General features: G+C 42.9%; 2 protein-coding genes across 2 annotated transcripts; both read right to left on the bottom strand.

Moving 5' to 3' along the window:
• Positions 1–203: 203 nt before the first annotated feature.
• comp (cartilage oligomeric matrix protein) lies at positions 204–12058 on the bottom strand. Its single transcript, XM_024425321.1, has 19 exons — positions 11827–12058; positions 9942–10015; positions 9776–9827; positions 8934–9079; positions 8537–8674; positions 8344–8421; positions 8071–8223; positions 7767–7871; positions 7545–7652; positions 7280–7439; positions 7059–7177; positions 6897–6949; positions 6564–6757; positions 6263–6441; positions 6094–6142; positions 5792–5988; positions 5305–5477; positions 1278–1417; positions 204–457 (listed from the first exon to the last, which is right to left on the bottom strand). The coding sequence occupies exons 1-19, from the start codon at positions 11891–11893 to the stop codon at positions 399–401; spliced, it is 2244 nt and encodes a 747-aa protein (XP_024281089.1). The 5' UTR covers positions 11894–12058; the 3' UTR covers positions 204–398.
• Positions 12059–14134: 2076 nt separating this feature from the next.
• LOC112252137 (trimeric intracellular cation channel type A) lies at positions 14135–24760 on the bottom strand. The gene is made up of 6 exons (XM_024423116.2): positions 24261–24760; positions 21434–21590; positions 21017–21201; positions 20761–20848; positions 20364–20481; positions 14135–14970 (listed from the first exon to the last, which is right to left on the bottom strand). The coding sequence occupies exons 1-6, from the start codon at positions 24382–24384 to the stop codon at positions 14758–14760; spliced, it is 885 nt and encodes a 294-aa protein (XP_024278884.1). The 5' UTR covers positions 24385–24760; the 3' UTR covers positions 14135–14757.
• Positions 24761–25057: the final 297 nt, after the last annotated feature.

Consider the following 25057-nt stretch of genomic DNA (forward strand, 5'->3'; position numbering starts at 1 on the left):
TTGGGGAGCGAATGTAAGACAGGAAAATCCTCTCATTGCTGGTGGTGATCAATATGTCAGCCGCCATTTTGCTGAGTGAAATCTCACTGGCTGCGTCTGTAATGGCACCCTATTCCCTATATAGTCTTTAGTCAAAAGTAGTACACTATATAGGAGATCAAATCAAATCAAATTTTATTTGTCACATACACATGGTTAGCAGATGTTAATGCGAGTGTAGCGAAATGCTTGTGGAACGCGAAGCGAGGCGGCCATCTCTGTCGGCGCCGGAAGTACAAAGTGGGTGCCATTTAAGAAGCAACACTGTACTGTTCATCTGGGAAACATGTGTTCCGGAATGTTGGGGTTGTAGATGCATTGTCTTCTCAGTCTTCATTTGGGCAGATGTGCGTGCCCTGTTAGAACTGCAGCTGGACCTGTTGGGCTTGGTATATATCGAAGTCCCCAGGGATTGTATCTAAAGGGAGAGGGTGAGATAAGTCAATATGGAATCTGTGCATGGCAATAGGCCTACCTACTGTAAATGAGTCATACTCTAAGTTAGTTGGTGTCTGTAGTACGTCCAAATGTCTTTACAATACCACACGACCAACAGACCAATATCATTAAAGGGTCATTCTGCAGTTGCTGCATCCATTTGTTTTCATAAATTAAGGATATGTACCCATTGATTCTTAAAGAATATAACTTAGAACTTAAGCTTAGTTCAACTATCGTACTGCATCAGAAGCCAAAATATAAGCCTGTTTTACTCTGTTTATAAACAAAGTAAATGTAAACATACTATATAGCCTCAAACCATGTTTGAAACTATAATGTTGATATCATGGATATCAGTCCTTGCATCCATAGCGGTGTATATGAATTTGGAGTGGTTATATTCCTCTAGCCCCATCCCTCAGCTGTTAACCGAAGAAGGGGTGGGGAAAACACTTCATTGTTTTAACTGCTGATTGCCTCAAATGTATTTCTCTCTAAAACCTCAAACTAGTCGTATGTGTACCAAGAGGTAATTTAGTAGGAGTCTATATAAATGCGGCCACGGTATCACTTCATGCTAATGTGAAGGCATAGAAGCAGGCACAAAATATAGGTAAATGCAGTTCCCCTTTAGCCAGAGACCAGTTTCATCCATTTCTCAATACAGGAATTATATTATCGGGATGCTGCAAGGCAATCATTCCGTAATTGATTCCCTAAGGTCCTCATTCTCCTCTACTTCCTGCTTGTTAAAAGGGTATTCTAAAGGGGGGGGTCAGCATTAGTGTGCTGCTCACCATTGCAGCGGTAGCGTAGGTTAGCCCAGATGATGTTCTCCTGAGAGAAGCAAAAGACGCCCAGTCTGCCTCCTCTCATGGTGGTGTCTATGATGATGCCTGTGTCTGCCACTAGCTGAGGACCCTCATAGAAACGCACCCTGAAAATGACACACACAAACACATAGGGAGACCAGTAAGGAACACAAAAATATGACAAAGGCTGCGTTTACACAGGCAGACCAATTATCTTCCCAATAATTCTGCAAAGATCAGAATTAGGCTGTCTGTAAATGCAGCCAAAATATGACCATCTTGAACCAGAATAGTTACAGCACCAGTCAAAAGTTTAGACACACCTACTGATTTAAGGGTTTTTCATAATTTTTACTATTTTCTACAATGTAGAAAAATTGTGAAGACCTCAAAACTATGAAATAACACATATGGAGTCATGTAGTAACCAAGAGTGTTAAACAAATCAAAATATATTTTATATTCTTCAAAGAAGCCACCATTTGCACACTCTGGGCATTCTCTCAACCAGCTTCATGAATTCGTCACCTGGAATGCATTTCAATTAACAGATGTGCCTTGTTAAAAGGCAATTTGTGGAATTTCTTTCCTTCTTAATATTTTTATTTCTCCGTTATTTTACCAGGTAAGTTGACTGAGAACACGTTCTCATTTACAGCAACGACCTGGGGAATAGTTACAGGGGAGAGATGAATGAGCCAATTGTAAACTGGGGATTATTAGGTGACCGTGATGGTTTAAGGGCCAGATTGGGAATTTAGCCAGAACACCAGGGTTAAAAGCCCCTACTCTTACAATAAGTGTCATGGGATCTTTAACGACCTCAGAGAGGCAGGACACCCGTTTCACATCCCTTCCAAAAGGCAGCGTCCCCAATCACTGCCCTGGGGCATTGGGATATTTTTTAGACCAGAGGAAAGAGTGCCTCCTACTGGCCCTCCAACACCACTTCCAGCAGCATCTGGTCTCCCATCCAGGGCTTGCTTCAGAAGCAAGCCAGCAGTGGTATGCAGGGTGGTATGCTGCTGGCAAATGCATTTGAGCCAATCAGTTGTGACAAGGTAGGGCTGGTATACAGAAGATAGCCCTATTTGGTAAAATAGCAAGTCCAAATTATGGCAAGAACATCTCAAATAAGCAAAGAGAAAAAACAGTCCCTCATTATTTTAAGAAATGAAGGTCAGTCAATGCGGAAAAGTTCAAGAACTTTGAACATTTCTTCAAGTGCAGTCGCAAAAACCATCAAGCGCTATGATGAAACTGGCTCTCATGAGGACCTCCACAGGAAAGGAAGACCCAGAGTTACCTCTGCTGCAGTGGATAAGTTCATTACAGTTAACTGCACCTCAGATTGCAGCCTAAATAAATGCTTCACAGAGTTCAAGTAGCAGACACATCTCAACATCAACTATTCAGAGGAGACTGCATGAATCAGGCCTTTATGGTCGAATTGCTGCAAAGAAACCACTACTAAAGGACACCAATAAGAACAAGAGACTTGCTTGGGCCAAGAAAAACACAAGCAATTAACATTAGACTGGTGGAAATCTATCCTTTGGTCTGATGAGTCCAAATTTGAGATTTTTGGTTCAAACCGTTGTGTCTTTGTGAGACGCAGAGTAATTGAACGGATGATCTCCGCATGTGTGGTTCCCACCGTGAAGCATGGAGGAGGAGGTGTGATGGTGTGGGGGTGCTTTGCTGTTGACACTGTCAGTGATTAATTTAGAATTCAAGGCACACTTAACCAGCATGGCTACCACAGTATTCTGCAGCGATAGGTCATCACATCTGGTTTGCGCTTAGTGGGACTATTATTTGCTTTTCAACAGGACCCAAAACACACCTCCAGGCTGTGTAAGGGCTATTTGACCAAGAAGGAGAGTGATGGAGTGCTGAATCAGATGACCTGGCCTCCACAATCAGCCAATCTCAACCCAATTTAGATGGTTTGGGATGAGTTGGACTGCAGAGTGAAGGAAAAGCAGCCAACAAGTGCTCAGCATATGTGGGAACTCCTTCAAGACTGTTGGAAAAGAATTCCTCGTGAAGCTAGTTGAGAGAATGCCAAGAGTGTGCAAAGCTGTCATCAAGACAAAGGGTGGCTACTTTGAAGAATCTCAAATATAAAATATATTTTAATTTGTTTAACACTTATTTGGTTACTACATTTAAATTGTATTATTTGACCTTTATTTATAAACGTTTTTCTCATTAAGATAACATCTCTTTTCCAAGAGAGACCTGGTCCAATAGCAGCAGGGGGAACAATGTTTCAGACTAAACAACATACATACACTAACACAACATTAAACAAAACTATAAACACAGATACAGTACAACAACTACATTAGAGACAATTACACTCTTCTATGATATAAACATCGAACAAGTGTTTAAACTCCACCAACGAGACTAGATCATCAAATTTTAAAATGTTCTGGAGAGAATTCCAGGACTATGGAGCTAAGTAACTAAAACTATTTCTACCATGACCTGTTCTAATTTTTGGTACTGTTCGAAGCAAATGAGACTGTAATTGATATTTATTTACCGACCTGACTAAAAAAGAAAAGAACAATAATTTGTGTAAATTCCTTAGTAAACCAAGGGTTCTCTCTGCCCTTAATACTGATGTTTTTTTCAGGGGCATGCCTATTGCATACATCCTGGAATGCGTTGTGGAAGTAAGAAAAGGCTAGTTCAACATAAGGGATTAATTCCATTCCATTCAATGCTATATACATCATGTAAAAAACTTTGAATGTCAAACCGCTTCCAGTTTCTTTTCGTAATGACACGTGGAGATTTCTTAGGAATTTTACCATCTCTCACACAGGCAATAGCACAGTGATCACTTGTCATTTGCAAAAATACCAGAAGCATTAAAATGATGAGGATTATTGGTTAAGATCAAATAAATCAAAGAGGATATTTTATATTCAACCTAGTTACACTGTTTACAATCTGAGTGAGATTATAGGTATTGCATAGAATTTTGAGTTGATGTTAGCCAGTCCTGAATCAGATCACCCATCAGGACAAACTCAGAATTAACATTCTGTGATAACAATTTGAAAATGCAATCCAGAGAGCCAACAGTAGCAGATGGAGGTCTAGAACAACAAGATACAACAATATTTAAAGATGCACCAAGGTTTAGGTTGAAAGACAGATATTCAAATTGCTTAGGTTTTAGTAACAGAAATCAGAAAACCACAGGGGACTTGTCTTTTACGTATACAGCAACATCACCACCCATAGATTTACCATCTGTACAAAAAAACATTGTAACCATTTATGCCAATATTTTTGTCTGTAATAGATTTTTTAAGCCAGGTTTCAGAAAGCATAAATACATCAGGGTCGGCAGTTTTTATCCATACATCCACCAAATCAAGCTTCGGCAGAAGACTTCTTACATTCATATGCAAAAACTTCAGGCCACTCTGACTACTTAATTCGATAGGGGTAAGAATGTCAGGACCTGGGTTAGACAATTTCCAGACAATAGAAGCAGCAAGATAATGGCAAGTCTAGATCGAGAGTTACAACATTTGGATTTACAGACAGCACTTGAACGAGAATCCATAGCCACCAGAGATTCCATATGTGTTATATGATTCCATATGTGTTATTTCATAGTTTTGATGTCTTCACTATTATTCTACAATGTAGAAAATAATAAAAAATAAAGAAAAATCCTTGAATGAGTATGTGTGTCCAAACATTTGACTGGTACTGTATGTTAGAACTGGAAGATGTTTCCTATTGTGGTAAAGAATACCATTTGGATAATATGATAAGAGAAAACATGCATGAAAATAATTTTGTGTTGTTCAAGTTCAACAGTATGTGGTCTTATAAAATCTTGTCAGTTCAATCAGTTGTACACGTAATGCCACAAATTAAAATTGAGTGTATTATCAAAGGACAATGTCATGTCATAAATGTCAAACTGCGCCAAAGGCCATCAAACGCCTATGACTTGTGTCTAATAGCAGCCTACTACCTGATGTATCCATCTTGGGGCCTGTGTTGCAAGAACCAGCGGTAGGAGGTCTTGTCCTTCCAGCCCACGTTGCGGGCATCTTTCCACAGCAGCTTCACCTGGTCACTGGTGTCTCCGGTGTGCCACAGGGAGTTACGTAGATTTTCCCCTGGTCCCGTGTTGGACTTTACAGCCTAGTTGTCAACACAATTGCATAGGCACCAATGTTACATAACTGTGGATCTCTTCCAATGTATCAATCTGGGCAGGTGTTTTAATACTTCAGCTCAAGGGGGAAGAAACTGGAACATGTATCTATTCTCTATTGAGCTGGTTTTTAGTCTAGGAGTAGACTTAATCTTGGTCTAAGAAACTGGCCCTATGGGTTGTGTGTAGGTCAGACTATTGACCGAGTTGTGGTGTGGTGGCATGAATTTGTATATGAACGTGACTTTTACTACGACTGGATAAGTCATATATAGTATGTGCGTATAGGATTTTGTTTTACCTTCAGTTGTATCCCTGGTTCTGCCACAGCTCGGAACGGATTGGCCTGCCAGTAGATCTGCTCAACTTGTTTCCACATCACTACGTAGAAGGAGGAAGAGTCCTGGTAGCCAAAGATGAAGCCTGCATAGTCGTCGTCTGTTACCGTATTCACATGGAACGTCCCTTCGAAGTCAACGCCGTTGAAAGCCGTGTAACCTTGAGAGAATGGCGTGAGTTTGGGTCAGGGTGTGTTTCTAAAGGTACATAAATTGGTTTATTGAATGAATCCAACGTGAGACACAGTGTGATTGCTGTTCTTACCAACAGCCAGTCCAGGGTCACTGTTCATAGTTTGAACGATCTCTCTACCCTGTGGAAAGAGAATCAGATAAAATGATGGAACTTAAGCAGTTAACATGTCTCCTGGCAATTATTTGTATATACTGTAACACCCTTTGACTTAGATTAGATTTAATGCATGCATCAAAACCTGATCGAGCACCACCCAGTTAGGGTCTATCTGTGCGTCTCCCTCCGGGTCCAGCACCACTGTCTGGTAGGCCCTGAAGTCTGTGAGAGTAACCTCAGCGTTCTCTGGGCACACATCGATGCTGTCGATGATGGTGTCGTTGTCAAAGTCGTTCTCGCACAGGTTCCCAACCCCATCACCTGTAACAAGAAAATCAAAAGAAATTTGTGACTTTGAAGGCACAGGATAACATCAATATCAAAATGACACGGATATATTGGAGAACTGTTTTGAAACTGGGCTGAAAAATGGCTAGACTCACCGTCAGAGTCCTCCTGCAGAGGGTTGGGAATGAGGCGACAGTTGTCCGGTCCCGGGGGCAGAAGGTCAGGAATACCATCATTGTCATCGTCATTGTCACACTCGTCCCCCAGGCCATCCTTGTCCGTGTCCAGCTGGGCGCTGTTGATGACTGCAGGGCAGTTGTCCTGAGAGTCCTGGTGACCGTCACCATCACTGAGAATAGTAGAGAAAAACACAAGGAGACCAAGACAGAGATTTAGCTGGGGTAGGATTCAGCATTGGAGACCATTTTACAGTTCTCATTGTTGTGGGTTTATGAAAGTTTAAGTGTTGTATAGTAACACTACTATACCTGTCCTTATTGGTGTCACAAGGATCTCCGATCAAGTCGTTGTCCATATCCAACTGTGGAAACATAAATATCATTCAAACAAACCAAAGTTTGTTATGCTGTTACGTACAACATGTTGTAATGACTAGAATGTGTACAAGTACAGCCAATACGAAACCAGACCTGGTCAGGGTTGGGAACGTAAGGGCAACTGTCACAGGCATCTCCGACTTTGTCCCCGTCTCGATCCTTCTGGTCAGTATTGGGAACCCTTTTGCAGTTGTCCAGGTTGTTAGGGATTCCTGTAGTAGGGAAGATTATCTTTGTCATATGTCAATTGACATGTATTACAGCAACAGCAGAATTAGTCTTGTCACGGTCAAATACTGTCCATGCATACTGACCGTCGCCATCAATGTCTTCGTCACATTCGTCACCCAGTCTATCAATATCAGTGTCTTTCTGGTCGTTGTTTTTGATCATACGGCAGTTGTCACAGGCGTCTCCAAAGTCGTCTTCGTCCACATTTCTTTGGTTGACGTTTGGTACCAGCACACAGTTGTCCTACCATAGAGGCATCAGAGTCTTATCAGAGCCTGTCTTTACACTAAGATACAAAATAGGGTGTAAATACTTGTAGTAAGCATGAGTGAGAGAGAGACCAGTAACCTGTGTATTTAAGATTCCATCCCCATCTGCATCCTCATCGCAGGCGTCTCCTATACCATCCTTGTCTGCGTCCTCTTGGCCAGAGTTGGGTACCGTTTGACAGTTATCCTATATAAAGCACACGACTGTGACTTAATTTTTCTGCTCTGGATATTTCTTTCTGTTTGAAATAGTATAGTCACAGTTTTTCTTTGTCTTTTCAAGGTGATAATAGTGTATTACCTTGGCACAGTTCCTCTCGGCGCATTCCTGTTTCTCATCAGGGAAGCCATCAATGTCAATATCAGATCCGCAGAAGTAGCCATTGCCAGCCCATCCCACCCCACACTGTGAATCAGGATAAAGACAGAGTTATGGACTGTACATGAAATGTCAATTAACATTCAATTCCATTTCAGCAGAATCAATAGAGGGCAATCTGCATCCAACAGAATGCTATAGACAACATGTATTAAAAGGAGCAGTATACATTTAGGCTGTATTCATATTCACATTGATCCATTGCAACATAATCGTATCCCATTACCTGACACTCTATTTTCCCATCTCGTTGGACAATACACTCTCCGCTGGCATGGCAGGGGTTGGGCTGGCCATTACCACATGCTCTCTCAGGCTTACAGCCCTTGCGCTGATCCCCAGCATAGCCTGCCTTACAGAGGCCACACCTAAACGAGCCCTAACAACAAACACCGCCACCACATTATAAACTTAGTTCCTCAAGACCTCAGAGGAAAGACCTCTGGATTTTCAAATATACAGTATTGAGTGGCATTGATTGGTTATTATTTATACTTACAGGTGTGTTTACACAATTGGAATTTTCCACACAACCTCCATTCTTGGGTCCTTCGCACTCATTGATGTCCTTGCAGACCTGAGTAGAATTCAAATACAAAAAAAGAAAGCCATAATGCATATATCTTCAAACAAAACCTTACATGTTGCCAATGCCAAGCTCATAAGCTTTTTGCTTGAGCCAAAATGCCTACCTGTTTGTTTTTAGTGGCGTAGGAGAGGCTTACTCCCTGCACCTGAGGGCCAGTGTAGCCAGTTGGACAGGGGCCACAGCGGAAACCTGGGGACGTGTTTATGCAGCGCACACCCATGTGGCAAGGCTTCACCACACACTACACAGGAGCAGAGGAGAGAGAGTGTATTAATATGTTCGAAATGTGACTCTTCAATAGATATTAGAATTTGCCATTGAGATATCGTGAAATCAGACACTTTAACAGTTGATTTAAAACCAACGTACACAATAACTTGTGCAATACACAATAACACATACTATGAGTACATGATCATGTTTCAATTTAGGCACACTACAGAATACTAGGTGAATTTGTTTTTTTTGGGGGGGTGGGGGTGTTTGCTCAAGTGTCCCACCTCGTCCACATCCATGCATCGGGTACTGTTGCCCACCATGCCCTCAGGGCAGGGGCCACACTTGATGCCGCCAGCTGTTTCAATGCACTTTACCCCCGGGTGGCAGGGGTTAGGGTCACAGGAGGGGCGAGAGGGACCTTGCATGCCTAGGGGGGGAAGAGGGTGATAAGTCATCCATCAGCCAAGTAGACCACCTGAATTAATGTTCTGAATTGTAGCGCTCTCCCGTACAATGTCTCCATCTACTGGAGGCAATGAAACATAATTGGCTCATTCATCCCCCCTGTACTTATGTACTTATTCATGTATGTACTGTATTCAAAATACAGTAACTGTTTTATGTGCCTGAAGGAGCTAGTTTATTAATGCTAACTTCTTGGAAGTTATTATAAAGTGTCACCACCTTTACAGATCAAATTCTTTTGGGAGCCTGTGATAAATGTAAAATAAATGTCTTGTCAATGGCACGTAAAATTATATTTGTCTAAAATGCTACGTTTATATGATAATCATCACAATTGAATGTCACTGTTTTTATTAAGCATATTCCTTATTTTCAGCATTCATATTCAGCATTCATTTACAAATCTGAATTGCTAAGTCCTATCATCTCCATGGCCAATGGGCTGATTCATTCAGCAGCTTATGCTGTTGAGCAACTTGTCAAATCACACTGGTAGTGTCATCGTAGTGTTCACACCATTATTTCTGGAGCCTGTTTGCTAGGAATTCATACAGAAAACATTTCAGCTCCTAATGTGAAGACCACACTGATTACACCACAGTATTTACTGCCATCCAACTGGCATATCTATTTCTGCTGGCTGGCCTAGGCTACTCACCACAGGCTTCACACTCCATCACTGTGTTCTTCAGGAACACAATCTCTTGGATCTGCATGGAGGTACAAAGACACTATTAGTTCACATTATTAAACTGTATGGGACCGTGTACTGGACCTGACATCCTCACAGAGAGATGCCCTGTAAGTCCAAACAGTGGCTTTACCTGTTGTTTCAGCAGTTCTTTGATCTCAGCCAGAGCTTGATTTGTTCCCTTGATCTGATTGATGATTTCGCCATCTGAAAATTAAATATTTCATAATACTGTATTAGCGACGCATTAGCAATGGACAGAACATACTTCCTGTTCCAGTATACTACGTTTCAACCAAAGTCAAAGGACGAGTCAGTTGACAGTAAGAATAGACATTTTAAGTGAATGGGGTGTTATCATCATAGGATGCCAAGATCAACTCAAACTAATGTCAACCCTACCGAAGTCCTCCTCATGTTGCAACAGAATGTTAATCACATCACAAAGCTCTTGCTCGTACACTCTTAAAAAAGAAAAGTGCTATCTAGAACCTAAAAGGGTTCTTCGGCTGTTCCCGTAGGAGAACCCTTTGAATAATGCTTTTTTGGTTTAAGGTAGAACCCTTTTGGGTTCCATATAGAATAATTTTTTACAGAGGGTTCTACATGGAACCCAGAAGGGTTCTACCTGGAACCAAAAAGGGTTCTACCTTGAACCAAAAAGCGTTATCCTGTGGGGACAGCTGAAGAAACCTTTCAGAAACCTTTTTTTCTACCTCATTCCTCTTCTTGTGACATTGTTTTGGAAGCACATCTGTGTTGGACTCAAGTCACCAGTGAGCAATGAGTTGGGGATGAACTATGCAGATGTCCTTCTATAAAACAACATAATCCACTTCCCCATTCATCATCTTTACTACCTGAGTGGGCTCTCTGCCTCTGCGCTACTATCCCCCTGCCACAAGAGCTGGCATTCCAAGACTATCCGTTGGCCTGAATTACATGCATACTCAAACACAGAGACTTACATGTCGTGGGGTTTGTGCCAAATGCTTTTTCCTACTGCTGCAAAACCAATTTGTCTCAAATTTGGATTGATAAGGAATTCATTGAATTTTTCACACTAATTTCAATGTGAAAGATATCGAATAGGAGCTTGGAAAGAACAGAGCAGATACTATACTGGAGTCTGGTTAAGTTTCACAGTTGTTGGCAAGAATCATGGCAAGGTCACTCACTTTAAGGCTTAATTACCCAGGAATAAGTGTTCCAGATGAATAGGATGCTGGGATAACCTGGTATGTGGGGACTGTCGTGCTGCTCCAACAGAAACCTACTAGATATATTATTTGACCTAGGACAACTCCTTAGGGATCTGTGTTGTGTCAACATCTCTTGAGCATGGAGGAGCGGAAGTGTGGTCTTCACATTAGGAGCTGAAATGTTTTCTGTATGAATTCCTAGCAAACAGGCTCCAGAAATAATGGTGTGAACACTACGATGACACTACCAGTGTGATTTGACAAGTTGCTCAACAGCATAAGCTGCTGAATGAATCAGCCCATTGGCCATGGAGATGATAGGACTTAGCAATTCAGATTTGTAAATGAATGCTGAATATGAATGCTGAAAATAAGGAATATGCTTAATAAAAACAGTGACATTCAATTGTGATGATTATCATATAAACGTAGCATTTTAGACAAATATAATTTTACGTGCCATTGACAAGACATTTATTTTACATTTATCACAGGCTCCCAAAAGAATTTGATCTGTAAAGGTGGTGACACTTTATAATAACTTCCAAGAAGTTAGCATTAATAAACTATTTATATACTATTAATAATAACTCATGTATACAAATAATTATTTGTAAACATGTATAAACATGTATAAGCATTTAAGCACTACAATTCATAATCATTTATACAATTTATAATCATTAATTTATAAATGCCTTATTCATGACACTGTTATTATAAGGTGTTACCAGACTTTCAAATCTCTCCAACATTTTTGACCTACAAGTATATATTAAGTTCTCACTAAAGATACTAAAGTGATTATAGACATACCTCTCTGACCAGCTACTAGCTCACTGCTCACACTGAGAGAAATCACCAACACCAGGATCCACAGCATGTTCTTATTTTCCCTTAGACTTCTCTACGGCAACTGACAAGTAAAGGTATGTGAAGTCTGGAGCCACTGTGTGAAGTCTGGTGTGGTTCAACCAGGTTGTTTATCCAAATTCTGCCCCGTCTTCAAGTAGGACCAGGGAAGGCTCCTGCAGCAGGGTTTGGAGAGTCAGAGAGAGTGGGATCTGTCTCCTCTCCTGCATGTCTTTTATACATCTCTCCTAGAGTGACATCACCTCCGCCCAGAAGGTCCTCTGGAACCCTTCACTTTGGAATGCCCACGTAACACAGAAGCCCACTGGCCCAAAATCATGGTGCTTTCGGACAGAGTCCTCTCAACTTTGATTAAATGTAGACAAGATCCCACGAATACCAATGGGGAAATGGCTACCTAAATATGATCCCCAATCAGAGACAACGATAAACAGCTGTCTCTGATTGGGAACCATAGCAGGCCACCATACAAATACAAAACACCTAGATGACCCACCCTAGTCACTATCACGCCCCTACCAACATAGAGAATAAACAGCTTTCTATGGTCAGGGCTTAACACTCTGTTACAACCAACTGGTCTCTGTTAAAACTAACTGATCTCTGTTAAAACCAACTGGTCTCTGTTACAACCAAATGGTCTTTGTTAATACAACCAGTATACTATCTAACCATGACCAATATACAACCTGACCATCATAATGATGTCATCGCAACAAGTTTTGCCTGCTAGTAAGCCTAGTCAGTTTATCAGCTCATCAAATAAAGCATTAAGAGAGAAACCAATAAGCAGCACAAACTGAAACTAACCATGTCTTAAGTCTTCAATCCTCTACTAAGTTACAATGAATTTGAATGATTAGTATTTTTTCTGATCAGGTTGTCTATTGGGTACACCTCTTGGACATCACAACTTTTGTCAAAATAAAATGGGGACCCAGATCAACTCCAGTATTTGCTTGAACCATGATTTACAACTGATTGCATGGGAAGCATGGGTTTGTGTTATATGTTTTGTTTGCCAGTGATGGAACCAACAGATGTTGGTTGCATTCCAGTGCAGGCACCCCTGAGGCTTTCTGATGCATGCACCTTGACTGGCTTTCATCACATCCAGTACATTTATCCTAGCTCCCTCCTAAACCCTCTACAATAGAGAAGTTTCCTCCTGGTCCCTCGCTGGAAAAACACATCAAGAAGCCCTGATTTCTGTCTTCACTACTAGCTTGAATGCTTCAATAGTGATCTCAGAAGGGAAACAAAACTACACTACATTTGACTGTGTCTTTGCCTCTCTCTACAAACAGTTATCAGTCAGAGGGTAAAGAAAAAGGGAAGGCATGGGGTTGGCTTCAAGGCATCTCTTTCCAAAGATGTTGATGTTTCTTTGGGATTTTTGGACATGGACTCAAAGTTTGTCAGGAAACAAGGTGATGCATGACTTGTTCCCTTAGAAGTCTCCTTTGATGATCCAAGTCCAACTCTGGAAAAACGTTAATACCTTTCTCTAGTTGTGCATTTAAACTTTTAGCCAGGCTGACAAAACTGAGAGTACAATGAATCTTTCAAGGTGTCCTTAGCTCTCTGTGATGACTTTTGGTTTCACTTGAAAAAGAGCATTGTTTTCTGTATGTGAGATGGGACTGAGGTGCATACAAAATAAGCTAGAATTTGTATGAAGAGGGAAAATAAAGGGAATGCTTGTTCTTGGTCAGTGATCTCTTCTGCTGTCGTGGGGTATGTACGTGTCAGGGGTCAGGGGTTGTGACCTTCTGTAAAGTTTATCAGTGATGGTTCATTAGCCGTACTACAAAGGACAGGAAGTGAGACAAGTGCAAACAAACACAGACATAGCTTAAGGTTTCAACACCATTTTGAGTTCAGTATGACAACCTTTGAAGATACTTTTGTAATGACACTGCTCACTTTTGAATAAGTTACATTTCTTCATGGAAAAGTATATAGAGACATGCAACTTTCTCCTTAAATACCTGAATTTCTGTTGTGTTTTTTTGTGTGGTCACTTGTTTTATTTAATGTGTTGTATATGGGTACAGTGGCAATTTGCCCTTATTGATTTATTTTACGTTTCAATATAAAAACAACATTTTATAAAATAATTCCTTACTATGTTGCACAATTCTGTATGAATGCATAGCTTTCCACCTCATACTTTCTGTTTATATGGTAACCCTTAACAACATATAACAATGTCATTTACTAAACAAATAAATCAAAGTGTCACCACGTATGAATTTTCACATGCCTTTATTTATAAAGGACATGCATTTCACTTGTTTACTTTGTAAAAAGCAGCCATGTATTCTTCACATTATATTACTTACTTCATATTCTGTTGTATTGTCTGATTCATTCTGTCAGATTGTGCTTTTGATCCAATTTCTTTACATTACTGAAATAGGTCTGACAGGGTTTAAACCAAAAACCCATTGATAGCTTACGGCAAGAAGTACTTGTAACAAAGGCCATCCTCAAACAATCAAGTAACTTGCAGTTCACTGTTCACCTCGTGCTGTTGCACACAGTTAGAGATATTCACAGATGAAAAATAAATATGGAAATAAATATGTTTATACTGTATGTACTAGCTGGAAGGAAGATTTAAGTGTTTGACTTGACTTCGGTGAGCAATTTACAGAATCCCCATACTGTGTAATATGTCATAGAAAGCACCATTTGCTTCAATAGATTTACTCATTTGCTCATTTGGTAAACATCAAACTGCCCCTTACCACAGCAAGGAATGGAGACTCCATCATGTCTAAATAGAAGGCTGGACTATGAGACGAAATCAGATGCAGTTAATTGATGGGGGACCTTTTTCCCCCCTTCACTGGTGTAGTAGTTTGTGTTCTACTCGGCTTTCTTGGACTTCCTTTTGCGAGTGCCTTCACTGAGCTCCTCCTTGGTTTTGACTGGTGAGACGGGGGCGACAGGGGCTGGGGCAAGTGTGGCGTGGTGCTCCTCCTCACCACCTCCAAGAGGGGAGCCAAAGAGCAAGTGGCACACCCAAGACTCGATGAGGATGAATGGAGAGCCGTGAGAGTGGCGGGCGGTCAAGATCACCTAAGAAAATTACAAATCATCAGTGTGAAAATATTTGCTTAGTTTGCGTAATTTCTAGTTGAGACAACCAAATAACCATAGTTTATGATCATTATCAATTGTGTTTATTTGCTAATACTAATAGTAAATAATAGGATTTCAGAGGTAAGTATACTGAACAAAAATATAAACGCAACATGTAAAGTGTTGGTCTCATGTTTCATGAGCTGAAATAAAAGATACCAGAAATTCTCCATATGCACAAAAAGCTTATTTCTCTCAAAGTTTGTGCACAAATTTGTTTATTTGTTTGTTTGTTCTCATTTGCCAAGATAATACTGACAGGTGTAGCATATCAAGAAGGTGATTAAACAGCATGATCATTACACAGGTGCACCTTGTGCTAGGGACAATAATAGACCACTCTAAAATGTGCAACCAACTGGTCTTTGGTACAACCAACTGGTCTCTGTTACAACCAACTGGTCTCTGTTACAACCAACTGGTCTCTGGTACAACCAACTGGTCTCTGGTACAACCAACTGGTCTCTGGTACAACCAACTGGTCTCTGTTACAACCAACTGGTCTCTGTTACAACCAACTGGTCTCTGGTACAATCAACTAGTCTCTGGTACAACCAACTGGTCTCTGGTACAACCAACTGGTCTCTGTTACAACCAACTGGTCTCTGGTACAAATGTCACGACTTCCGCTGAAGTCGGCCCCTCTCCTTGTTCGAGCGGTGTTCGGCGGTCGACGGCACTGATCTTCTAGCCATCACTGATCCATTTTTCATTTTCCATTAGTTTTGTCTTGTCTTCCATCACACCTGGTTCCAATCCCATCAATTACATGTTGTGTATTTAACCCTCTGTTTCCCCTCATGTCCTTGTTGGTGATTGTTTGATTGTATGTTTGTGCAAGTTATGTGTTGGTGCGCAATGGGTTTTCTACCCACTTTGATTATTTTATATATTTTGGTTTTTGGAGTTTTGTTAACTTTTATTAAACGACTCCGTTTATACCAAGTTCGTTCTCCTGCGCCTGACTTCTCTGCCACCAACACGCACCAATTACAACAACCAACTGGTCTCTGTTACCCTATGGAGTCAGCAGGAGAATGTACCCCGGCCATGGAGGTGGAAGAGCGCGTCCAGGAGCATGCAGTAATACTTTACCATCTTGGTGCCGCCATGGACAGCGTTGTCCAGACAATGGACCGCTGGGAGAGACAGGGAGTTCTTCCAGCGCCTCCACCAGCACAACCGGGGTCTCCCCTGAGCGCCCCTTTCCCGCCTGAACCCAGTGGAATCTGTCTCTCCTTGCCACAGGAGTACGAAGGGAGTGCTGCCAACTGCCAGGGGTTCTTCCTTCAATTAAACCTCTATCTGGTCACGGTCCACCCAGCTCCATCGGACCGTGAGAGGGTGTCCACCCTTGTCTCGTGCCTCACCGGGAAAGCTCTGGAGTGGGCCAACGCCGTGTGGAGAGAGGGAGATGCGGCATTGGACCAGTTTGAGGAGTTCACCCTCCATTTCCGGGCAGTCTTCGACCACCCACCTGAGGGTAGAGCAGCGGGTGAGTGCCTCTACCCTCTGAGGCAGGAGGAGCGCCCAGGCGCCCAACGAGGAGCGCCCAGGATTTCGCCCTGGAATTTAGGACCCTGGCTGCCGGCGCAGGATGGAACAACAGGGCCCTGATCGATCATCACCGCTGCAGTCTACGTGAGGACGTCCGTCGGGAGCTGGCTTGCAGAGACACCGCCCTCTCGTTTGACCAGCTGGTGGACCTGTCCATCCGTCTGGACAACCTGCTGGCTACTCGCGGACGTTCAGATCGTGGTCTGGTGGTTCCATCCTCCCGCACCCCCTCTCCGATACCCATGGAGCTGGGAGGGGCGGTGCGCAGGGAGACCGGAGGGGGTTCCCGCTCGTGCTCTATCTGTGGCCGCAGAGATCACACTGACGGTTGGTGCCGGGTGGGAATCAAGGCAGCAGGCAGGGCGCTCTGGCGTCACCCCAGGTGAGCTGGCACCATCCTCACCCAGAGTCCTCTGTTGCACATATGTTTGTGTCTTTTCCTGAGTTTTCCCCGCATTCCCAGCATAAGGGGCTCATCGATTCAGGCGCGGCTGGGAATTTCATTGATAAAGCTTTAGCCCATAGTTTAGGGATCCCCATTTTTCCCGTGGATGTGCCTTTCCCAGTTCAAGCCTTAGATAGTCGACCATTAGGGTCAGGGTCGATTAGGGAGGTTACCGCTCCTTTGGGCATGGTGACGGGGGGGGTGATACGGAGAGAATTAGTCTCTTCCTTATTGACTCTCCTGCGTTTCCCGTGGTGCTGGGCCTACCCTGGTTAGTTTGTCCCACTCTTTCTTGGCCACAGAGGGCTCTCAAGGGGTGGTTGCAAGAGCGCTCAGGTAGGTGTTTAGGGGTTTCCGTTGGTGCACCTAAGGTGGAGAATCCAGACCAGGTCTCCACCGTGCGCATTCCCCCTGAAAATGCCGATTTGGCTCTCGCCTTCTCTAAAAAGAAGGCGACTCAATTACCACCGCATCAACGGGGCGATTGTGCGATAGATCGCCTGGTAGACGCTGCACTTTCCAGGAGTCACATGTATCCCCTCTCACAGGTGGAGACGGAGGCTATGGAAACATATGTCACTGAATCCCTGCGTCAGGGGTACATTCGGTCCTCCACTTCACCCGCCTCCTTTCTTTTTTGTTAAGAAGGAGGGAGGTCTGCGTCCGTGTATTGACTACCGGGGTTTAAATCAGATCACTGTGAGGTATAGTTACCTGCTACCGCTCATAGCCACAGCGATAGAGTCAATGCACGGGGCACGCTTCTTCACCAAACTAGGTCTCAGGAGCGCTTACAACCTGGTGCGTATCTGAGAGGGAGACGAGTGGAAGACAGCTTTCAGCACCACCTCTGGGCACTATGAGTACCTCGCCATGCCGTACAGGTTGATGAATGAGCCATCAGTCTTCCAAGCTTTTGTAGACGAGATTTTCAGGGACTTGCACCGGTAGGGTGTAGTGGTGTATATTGATGACATTTTGATATACTCCGCTACACGCGCCGAGCATGTGTCCCTAGTACTTGGTTGCCTGTTGGAGCATGACCTGTACATCAAGGCTGAGAAATGCCTGTTCTTCCAACAGTCCGTCTCCTTCCTAGAGTATCGCATTTCCACATCAGGGGTGGAGATGGAGAGTGACCTCATTGCAGCCGTGCGTAATTGGCTGACTCCCACCACGATAAAGGAGGTGCAGCGATTCTTAGGGTTTTCCAACTACTACCGGAGGTTTATCCGGGGTTTTGGTCAGGTAGCGGCTCCCATTACTTCACTGCTGAAGGGGGGTCCGGTGCGCTTGCAGTGGACAGCTGAGGCGGACAGGGCTTTCAGTCACCTGAGAGCTCTGTTTACCTCGGCTCCCGTGCTGGCCCATCCGGAGCCCTCTTTGGCGTTCATAGTGGAGGTGGACGCGTCCGAGGCTGGGATAGGAGCTGTGCTCTCTCAGCGCTCGGGTACGCCACCGAAGCTCCGCCCTTGTACCTTCTTCTCGAGGAGGCTCAGCCCGGCGGAGCGAAACTATGACGTGGGGGACCGGGAGTTGTTGGCTGTCGTCAAGGCCTTGAAGGCGTGGAGACATTGACTTGAGGGGGCTAAACACCCTTTTCTCATCTGGACTGACCACCACAATCTGGAGTACATCCAGGCGACGAGGAGACTGAACCCTCACCAGGCAAGGTGGGCCATGTTTTTCACCCGTTTTGTGTTTACCCTTTCTTACAGCCCAGGCTCTCAGAATGTTAAGGCAGACGCATTGTCCGGGCTGTATGACACAGAGGAGCGGCCCATCGATCCCACTCCCATATTCCCCGCCTCTTGCTTGGTGGCGCCGGTAGTGTGGGATCTGGACGCGGACATGGAGCGGGTCGTCACGTGCAGAGCCTGCTCCCCCTCAGTGTCCAGCTGGGCATCTCTACGTTCAGTCTGGTGTCCTCGACCGGCTGATCTATTGGGCCCACACGTCACCCTCCTCTGGTCATCCTAGGATCGGCCGGACGGTGCGCTGTCTTAGTGGGAATTACTGATGGCCCACTTTGGCTAAGGATGTGAGGGTTTATGTTTCCTCCTGCTCGGTGTGCGCCCAGTGTAAGGCTCCTAGGTACCTGCCCAGAGGTAAGCTACAACCCTTACCCGTTCCACAATTGCCGTGGTCGCACCTGACGGTGGATTTCATAACCTATCTTCCACCTTCACAGGGTAACACCACGATCCTGGTCGTTTTGGATAGTTTTCTAAGTCCTGCTGTCTCCTCCCTTTGCCCAGACTCCCTACGGCCCTACAGACTGCGGAGGCCCTGTTTATTCACGTCTTCCGGCACTACGGGGTGCCTGAGGAAATAGCGTCTGATCGGGGTCTCCAGTTCACGTTGAGGGTCTGGAGGGCGTTCAAGGATGTCTGGGGGTCTCGGTCAGCCTTAACTCAGGTTTTCACCCCGAGAGTAACATATTGGGGCTCCCGAGTGGCGCAGCGGTCTAAGGCACTGCATCTCAGTGTAAGAGGCGTCACTACAGTCCCTGGTTGGAATCCAGGCTGTATCACATCCGGCTGTGATTGGGAGTCCCATAGGGCGGCGCACAATTGGCCCAGCGTCGTCCGGGGTAGGTCGTCATTGCCTAGTTAAGTAAAATATATATTTTGCCTCCAATGTTTATTGAAAACATAACTCCGTTTCCACAATGAATACTTGTTGTCTCTTAAATACATTGTTACAGTTGTTGGTTGGTTGGTTAGCTCTGTCAAAACACCTCAAAATAAGACATGGTATCAAGGGGCTGTATGACAACTGGCCGTTATTGGGCATCCAATAGGGCGGCACCCCATTGGCCCGGCGTCGTCTGGGTTTGGCTGGGGTAGGCCACCACTGTAAATAAGAATTTGTTCTTAACTGACTTGCCTAGTTAAATAAAGGTTAAATAAAAATTCTATACAAAAATCAAGAATAAGATCAAAGGAGTTGAAACGAGCCACTTATGATTCCCCACATAATAGTTTATTGTCATTGTTGCTATCAGTCTGGCTATCCAGAATCACAACAACACAACGCGCTGACTTCTGCCCCATGGAAGCACGCACATAATTTTTGTGACGTCGTCAGTTAACCCATCTATGCAAAGGTACAGTGAAACTGTTCTGGCTTGGTGGCCCAAAGACCTATTAAGACACTTTATGTTGGTGTTTCCTTTTCTTGGCAGCTAATGAATCCATGAACTGGAAAATGACAATTATTTTCCAGAAACATTATTGTTATTTCATTTGCACAATTTAAGCATATTTGCCCGAATCCCTGAGTAAAAGTATGGTGTTCACTCACTAGTATGGACTTCAGGACCTACCTTGGTAGTAGCCATGAACAGAGTGAAAAGACAGATGAGGGTGCTCTTGGACACGGGAAGTAAGTGTGCCTCCTGAAGTGTAAACAGAATGGCTCCATACAGACTGGCTTTAGTAGGGCTGGAGAGGGAACATTTTATGAAAATAAAGCAAAGTCACAACTTCTCTTGATTAAAAAAACTATCCATTATTATCCATTGGTCAGCTTTAAGAGGGATAGTTCAGCCCAAATTACAAAAAAAAGTTCTTAAAAAACTAGAGCTTTAATAACCTGAGCCGCCCTGAAACAGCTTAGGTTACTAACAACCAGACATCTAAAATAAATCTCTCATGAGAGGAGACGGCAACACATATCGGCGGCTGACATAAACCACAGAGCTGTAAGGGAAACCAACTCACAATGACATGTTGAGGATTTCATTGGTGTCGGGGCTCCACACACCACGAAGCAGTTGCTCAAAATTGGAAATGAGAGCTACTCCTGACCCTGAGAGGATATAAATAGAAGGTACAAATAATTAGGACAAAGGTCTGTATCTCGCTTCACTGGTCTTATCTTCGTTTTGCCTTCCTCGCTCTGCAAAATGAACACACACAAGGAAAGGCCTACAGGTCGCAGCTGTAGCAATGGGGGGAAGTGCAGTGAGACACCAACCTTTGACGTAGCCGATGATGACCATGATGAGGAAGCCGTTATGGTAGGCATGATGGGCATGGTGCACGCCGGCTGCAATTTTACGAGCACGGACAACCTCCTTTAAGGCTACCAGCACAAGCTTTACAGGCAGGAAAGCCACACATTTGTAGAACAGGTTCAGTGGGCAAAAAAAGATGAGGTACCTGTTGTTACATTTTAGTGAACAAGAAACAAAAGAGTACATCTTTAATGTTGAGGTGGTGGTTTGGTTACTTAACAATAACATTTAAAAAATAATTTCAAAATATTTTCTATCGAATTGAATTTGACCTGTTTCAACAATCCTAGGCATATACAGACATCGTTTTTGCAGTTTCTCAAGCAAAAACTAAACCAATGATGAAGATTAGAACCTTAACCATTTAAAGATCTTACCAAATAATGGAGGCTAGGAGGATGTGGCTGTTGTATTGAAAATAGTCCAGGGGGCAACCTCCGAGCAAAACGTCTGCTAAGATGTAGCTCGCAAAGCAATAGAGCATGGCACAAAGCCAAGAGGCCACAGGGCTCTTGCGAGCCACCTCCACTGACCCTGCAGAGGAATAACAATTTAGATAATTTTCTTCACATGAAGCCAGATTATACATCGGGAACACTCATAGTAACTTTCATAAATAATCCATTATAAATCACTATAAATGTTTATAAACGCTTCATAAATGATTTGAAATGTAATAAATACTCATGATTTGTAATGCTGATAATGCTTACAAATGTTTCTAAATGTTAGTAAAGAAGCACACATTTATTCATAGTTTATCAATTGTTCCTTAATGCTTATTCATGACTGTTTTATGGCTTATCCGCACCGCCAAAGCTGACACTCTCTCCTCGGTTCTCCTCCTTCTAGATCTATCCGATGCTTTTGACACTATGAAGCATCAGATCCTCCTCTCCACCCTTTTAGGGCTGGGCGTCTCAGGCTCTCCACACTCTTGGATTGCAGCCTACCTGGCAGGCCGCTCCTACCAGGTGACGTGAGGAGGATCAGTGTCTGCACCACGAACTCTCAATACTAGTGTCCCCCAGGGCTCAGTTGTAGGCCCTCTCCTCTATACACCAAGTCATAGCCTCACATGGCCACTCCTATCATTGCTATGCAGATGACATTCAACTATTTTCTTCTCACACCCAGGTGGCGACACGCATCTCTGCGTGCCTGGCAGATATCTCAGCTTGGATGAAAGGCCCACTGCTGAGCCCAGTTAAAGCTATTCTCTGTCCTGGCACACCAATGGTGGAACCAGCTTCCCCCTGAACCTAGGACAGAAGAGTCCCTGCCCATCTTCTGAAAACATACCTCTTCAAAGAATATCTTAAACAATCCCACAGCATGTTTTTCTTTTTTTTGGTCATTTACAGTAGTGAGTATATACATTTTCCTACTTTTTTTGTACTGGTCCCCTGTGGGAATTAAACCCACAACCCTGGCACTGTAAGCACAATGCTCTACCAACTGAGCTACACAGGACACTCGCTGATAGCTACTTAATTGAGGGAAAATGTACTAACTATGACAGAGATATGTGTCCCACCTAGCTATCTTAAGATGAATGCACTAACTGTAAGTAGCTCTGGATAAAGGCGTCTGCTAAATGACAAAAATGTCAATGTAAATCAAAGATATTATAAAGTGTTACGGTGTGTGTACTATTATCTTTTGGTTGGTTATTCCTTAGCTCTCATCCCCATATCACATGTCTACCAACTCCCAACATTGATTGAGTTACTCAAGGACAAAGTTGCAGAGAAGGTCTCTGATCCTTTAACTCATCCATTACTCACTTATTCATTAACTTTACTCATGAGTGTTACTGGTCATGAGGAAAGAGGAATCAAGTCTTGCACTACAATCAAGTAACTTAAAAAGGCCAAAGATGAAATGAACCATTTATGGATCGTTGCAACATTGTGGAGTAAATCAGGATATGTGAGTCAGAACTGTGAAGATCTAAAAGAACAAATGTGATTCTGGGTGGAGGAGCGATTAGCCTGCTGTTTGACAGAAAACTGATCCCTAGAAATGTGGCCTAAAAATACACATTGCTCTATTTATTTTCCTGCCTCGCAAAGCAACTGGTAGGCTTGACATTAACTTTGACCCTTAACATCCCCAGCCCCCAAACTCATTCATGGGTTTCACCATATAGTGAGAACCAGGGAACCACTTCCAACATGTCTCTCAGAGATTGGTTTACATAGGTCTAGATCTAGGAACTCATTCGTTTTTTTTTCAGACCATTACTGGAGATTAACTAACCCATAATTTGGCTAATGTTTGTCCAAAGAGTCAAAGTAGGGAATCAGAGTATTTTTACACAAGTTTTTATAGGCCACTATAATATACTTAAGACAAAACGGTGTCAATAAGTAAATAATAAAATATTTCAAAGTAATTTATCAACTAACATGTGCAATTCCAATTCAGTTTACCATTCTGTGTGTGAACAAGGGAGATCCAGAAGGGTGGATTAGTGCTGGGATTTCATTAAACATATTCATTTCGAGGACAACATAAGTGCTTTTGCCCATATTCTTTGTTTCTAAGAGACTCGACTGAAAACATTATTGAGTATTGTGGGTTTCACTTCTGACTAATACAATGTCAATGAGGTATTACAAACATGCACCATTACAAAAGGTCTATGAACAAGCCTGCTCTAAAGCAGAGGATAATTTATGTAGTGTGTAGCCCACTGAAATTCTATTTAAGGACATTCTATTTATTGCAAAGGGGCCAAAGCTTTGGTATGCAACGAGTCTCTATCAGATTTCATACAATAGACCCTGTCTGTTTACAGGGTTAAATATTGGGAAATGTGAGGTATTAAAGAAAACTGGGTTAATCTAACTCCTGTTGTGGTTTCTTTATTCTTCCCTCAAGGTATATGCCAAGCTGCTGCTGCAAATGTTATCTATGAGACACATAATGGGTTAATTAATTTAGCAAAAGTGTATTATGGCTTCCATAGTATGGCTATCAGTTGCCAAAGTATTGCTTGTATAGGTGCATGTATTTATAGGTGTTATACTTTCCAGAGGTTGACAACTCATATTGGTTATAACCTAGTCAATATAGCCATCTATTTCAACGTTGACCTGTGTTATATTCTATAGCCTACATAATTATAAGCTACTCTCAACCTCACAATCATTGTTGAATTTTTGAACGTGCATTTATAGGGATAAAAAAAGAACTTACCTGGTTCATACTTGAGGTAGAGTATGGACACGATGTAATAAGCAAGATCAAAAACTGGAAACATTCCAATTTTTGAGAAAGTTTGGGCAACATCGCCCAAATTGAGGACTCCCAACACGTCCATGATTTAAAATGTATAACCCTACCGCATGTATTTTATATGATCACTGCGTAACGAGAATGTCAGTTGTCCCGCGACCCGCCACTAAGCCCCTAGTCTTCACGAGTAAAAACTGACACTCAAGCCAACCTATTAATATACCTCATCTGCACAGCCTTATAATTTGTTCTCAGCCGGGCGTTTTTTCTAAGCCAACAGGTTTTATTTGTCAACTCCATTTAAAGGACTTCCCAAACTCGTCGCTGCTGTTGAAAAATGACAGATAGGCTTTTCTTTTCGAATCCCGATTTTTTAAATCAGATATGCATCGCTATAAATTATTGAATCAAATCTTTGAAGGTCAGCTGGCCTAAGAAAGATATTGACGATGTACTGTAGTGCTCTGCAAATGACACAAAGACAAAGAGAGAGACAAGTGAAAGGACAGACGATGCGCACGACACTGCGGTTTATTTTACTATGACACGTTTTTAATATAGGCCTAAATCGTGGGTAGCCTAATTTAATTGGCATTGGACCCTGATGTGAAAAATCGGTACTGAATCGTATGGATATGCTTATAGAAACTATGACAGATTAATATGTGTCTTTCTTTAGAAATACAATTCCACTGACTGGATCTGGTGGCCAACAATAAAGCCATTTGCAATACACAGGCTAAATTATACAACGGGTG

This window comes from Oncorhynchus tshawytscha, linkage group LG06, assembly GCF_018296145.1.
Source record: "Oncorhynchus tshawytscha isolate Ot180627B linkage group LG06, Otsh_v2.0, whole genome shotgun sequence".
NCBI lineage: Eukaryota > Metazoa > Chordata > Actinopteri > Salmoniformes > Salmonidae > Oncorhynchus > Oncorhynchus tshawytscha.

Bases quoted from the DNA above. Each gene is read 5' to 3' on its own strand.
- LOC112252137 (XM_024423116.2), bottom strand. From the start codon at position 24,384: ATGGACGTGTTGGGAGTCCTCAATTTGGGCGATGTTGCCCAAACTTTC. The intron at 21,591-24,260 runs GTAAGTTCTTTT...ATTCCTCTGCAG, and splicing joins CTACCTCAAGTATGAACCAG to GGTCAGTGGAGGTGGCTCGC. The intron at 14,971-20,363 runs GTAGGTCCTGAA...TAATTTTCTTAG, and splicing joins TGTTCATGGCTACTACCAAG to GTGATCTTGACCGCCCGCCA.
- comp (XM_024425321.1), bottom strand. From the start codon at position 11,893: ATGCTGTGGATCCTGGTGTTGGTGATTTCTCTCAGTGTGAGCAGTGAG. The intron at 8,422-8,536 runs GTAGGCATTTTG...AATTCTACTCAG, and splicing joins ACGCCACTAAAAACAAACAG to GTCTGCAAGGACATCAATGA. The intron at 6,758-6,896 runs GTATAGTAGTGT...TACTATTCTCAG, and splicing joins TGTGACACCAATAAGGACAG to TGATGGTGACGGTCACCAGG.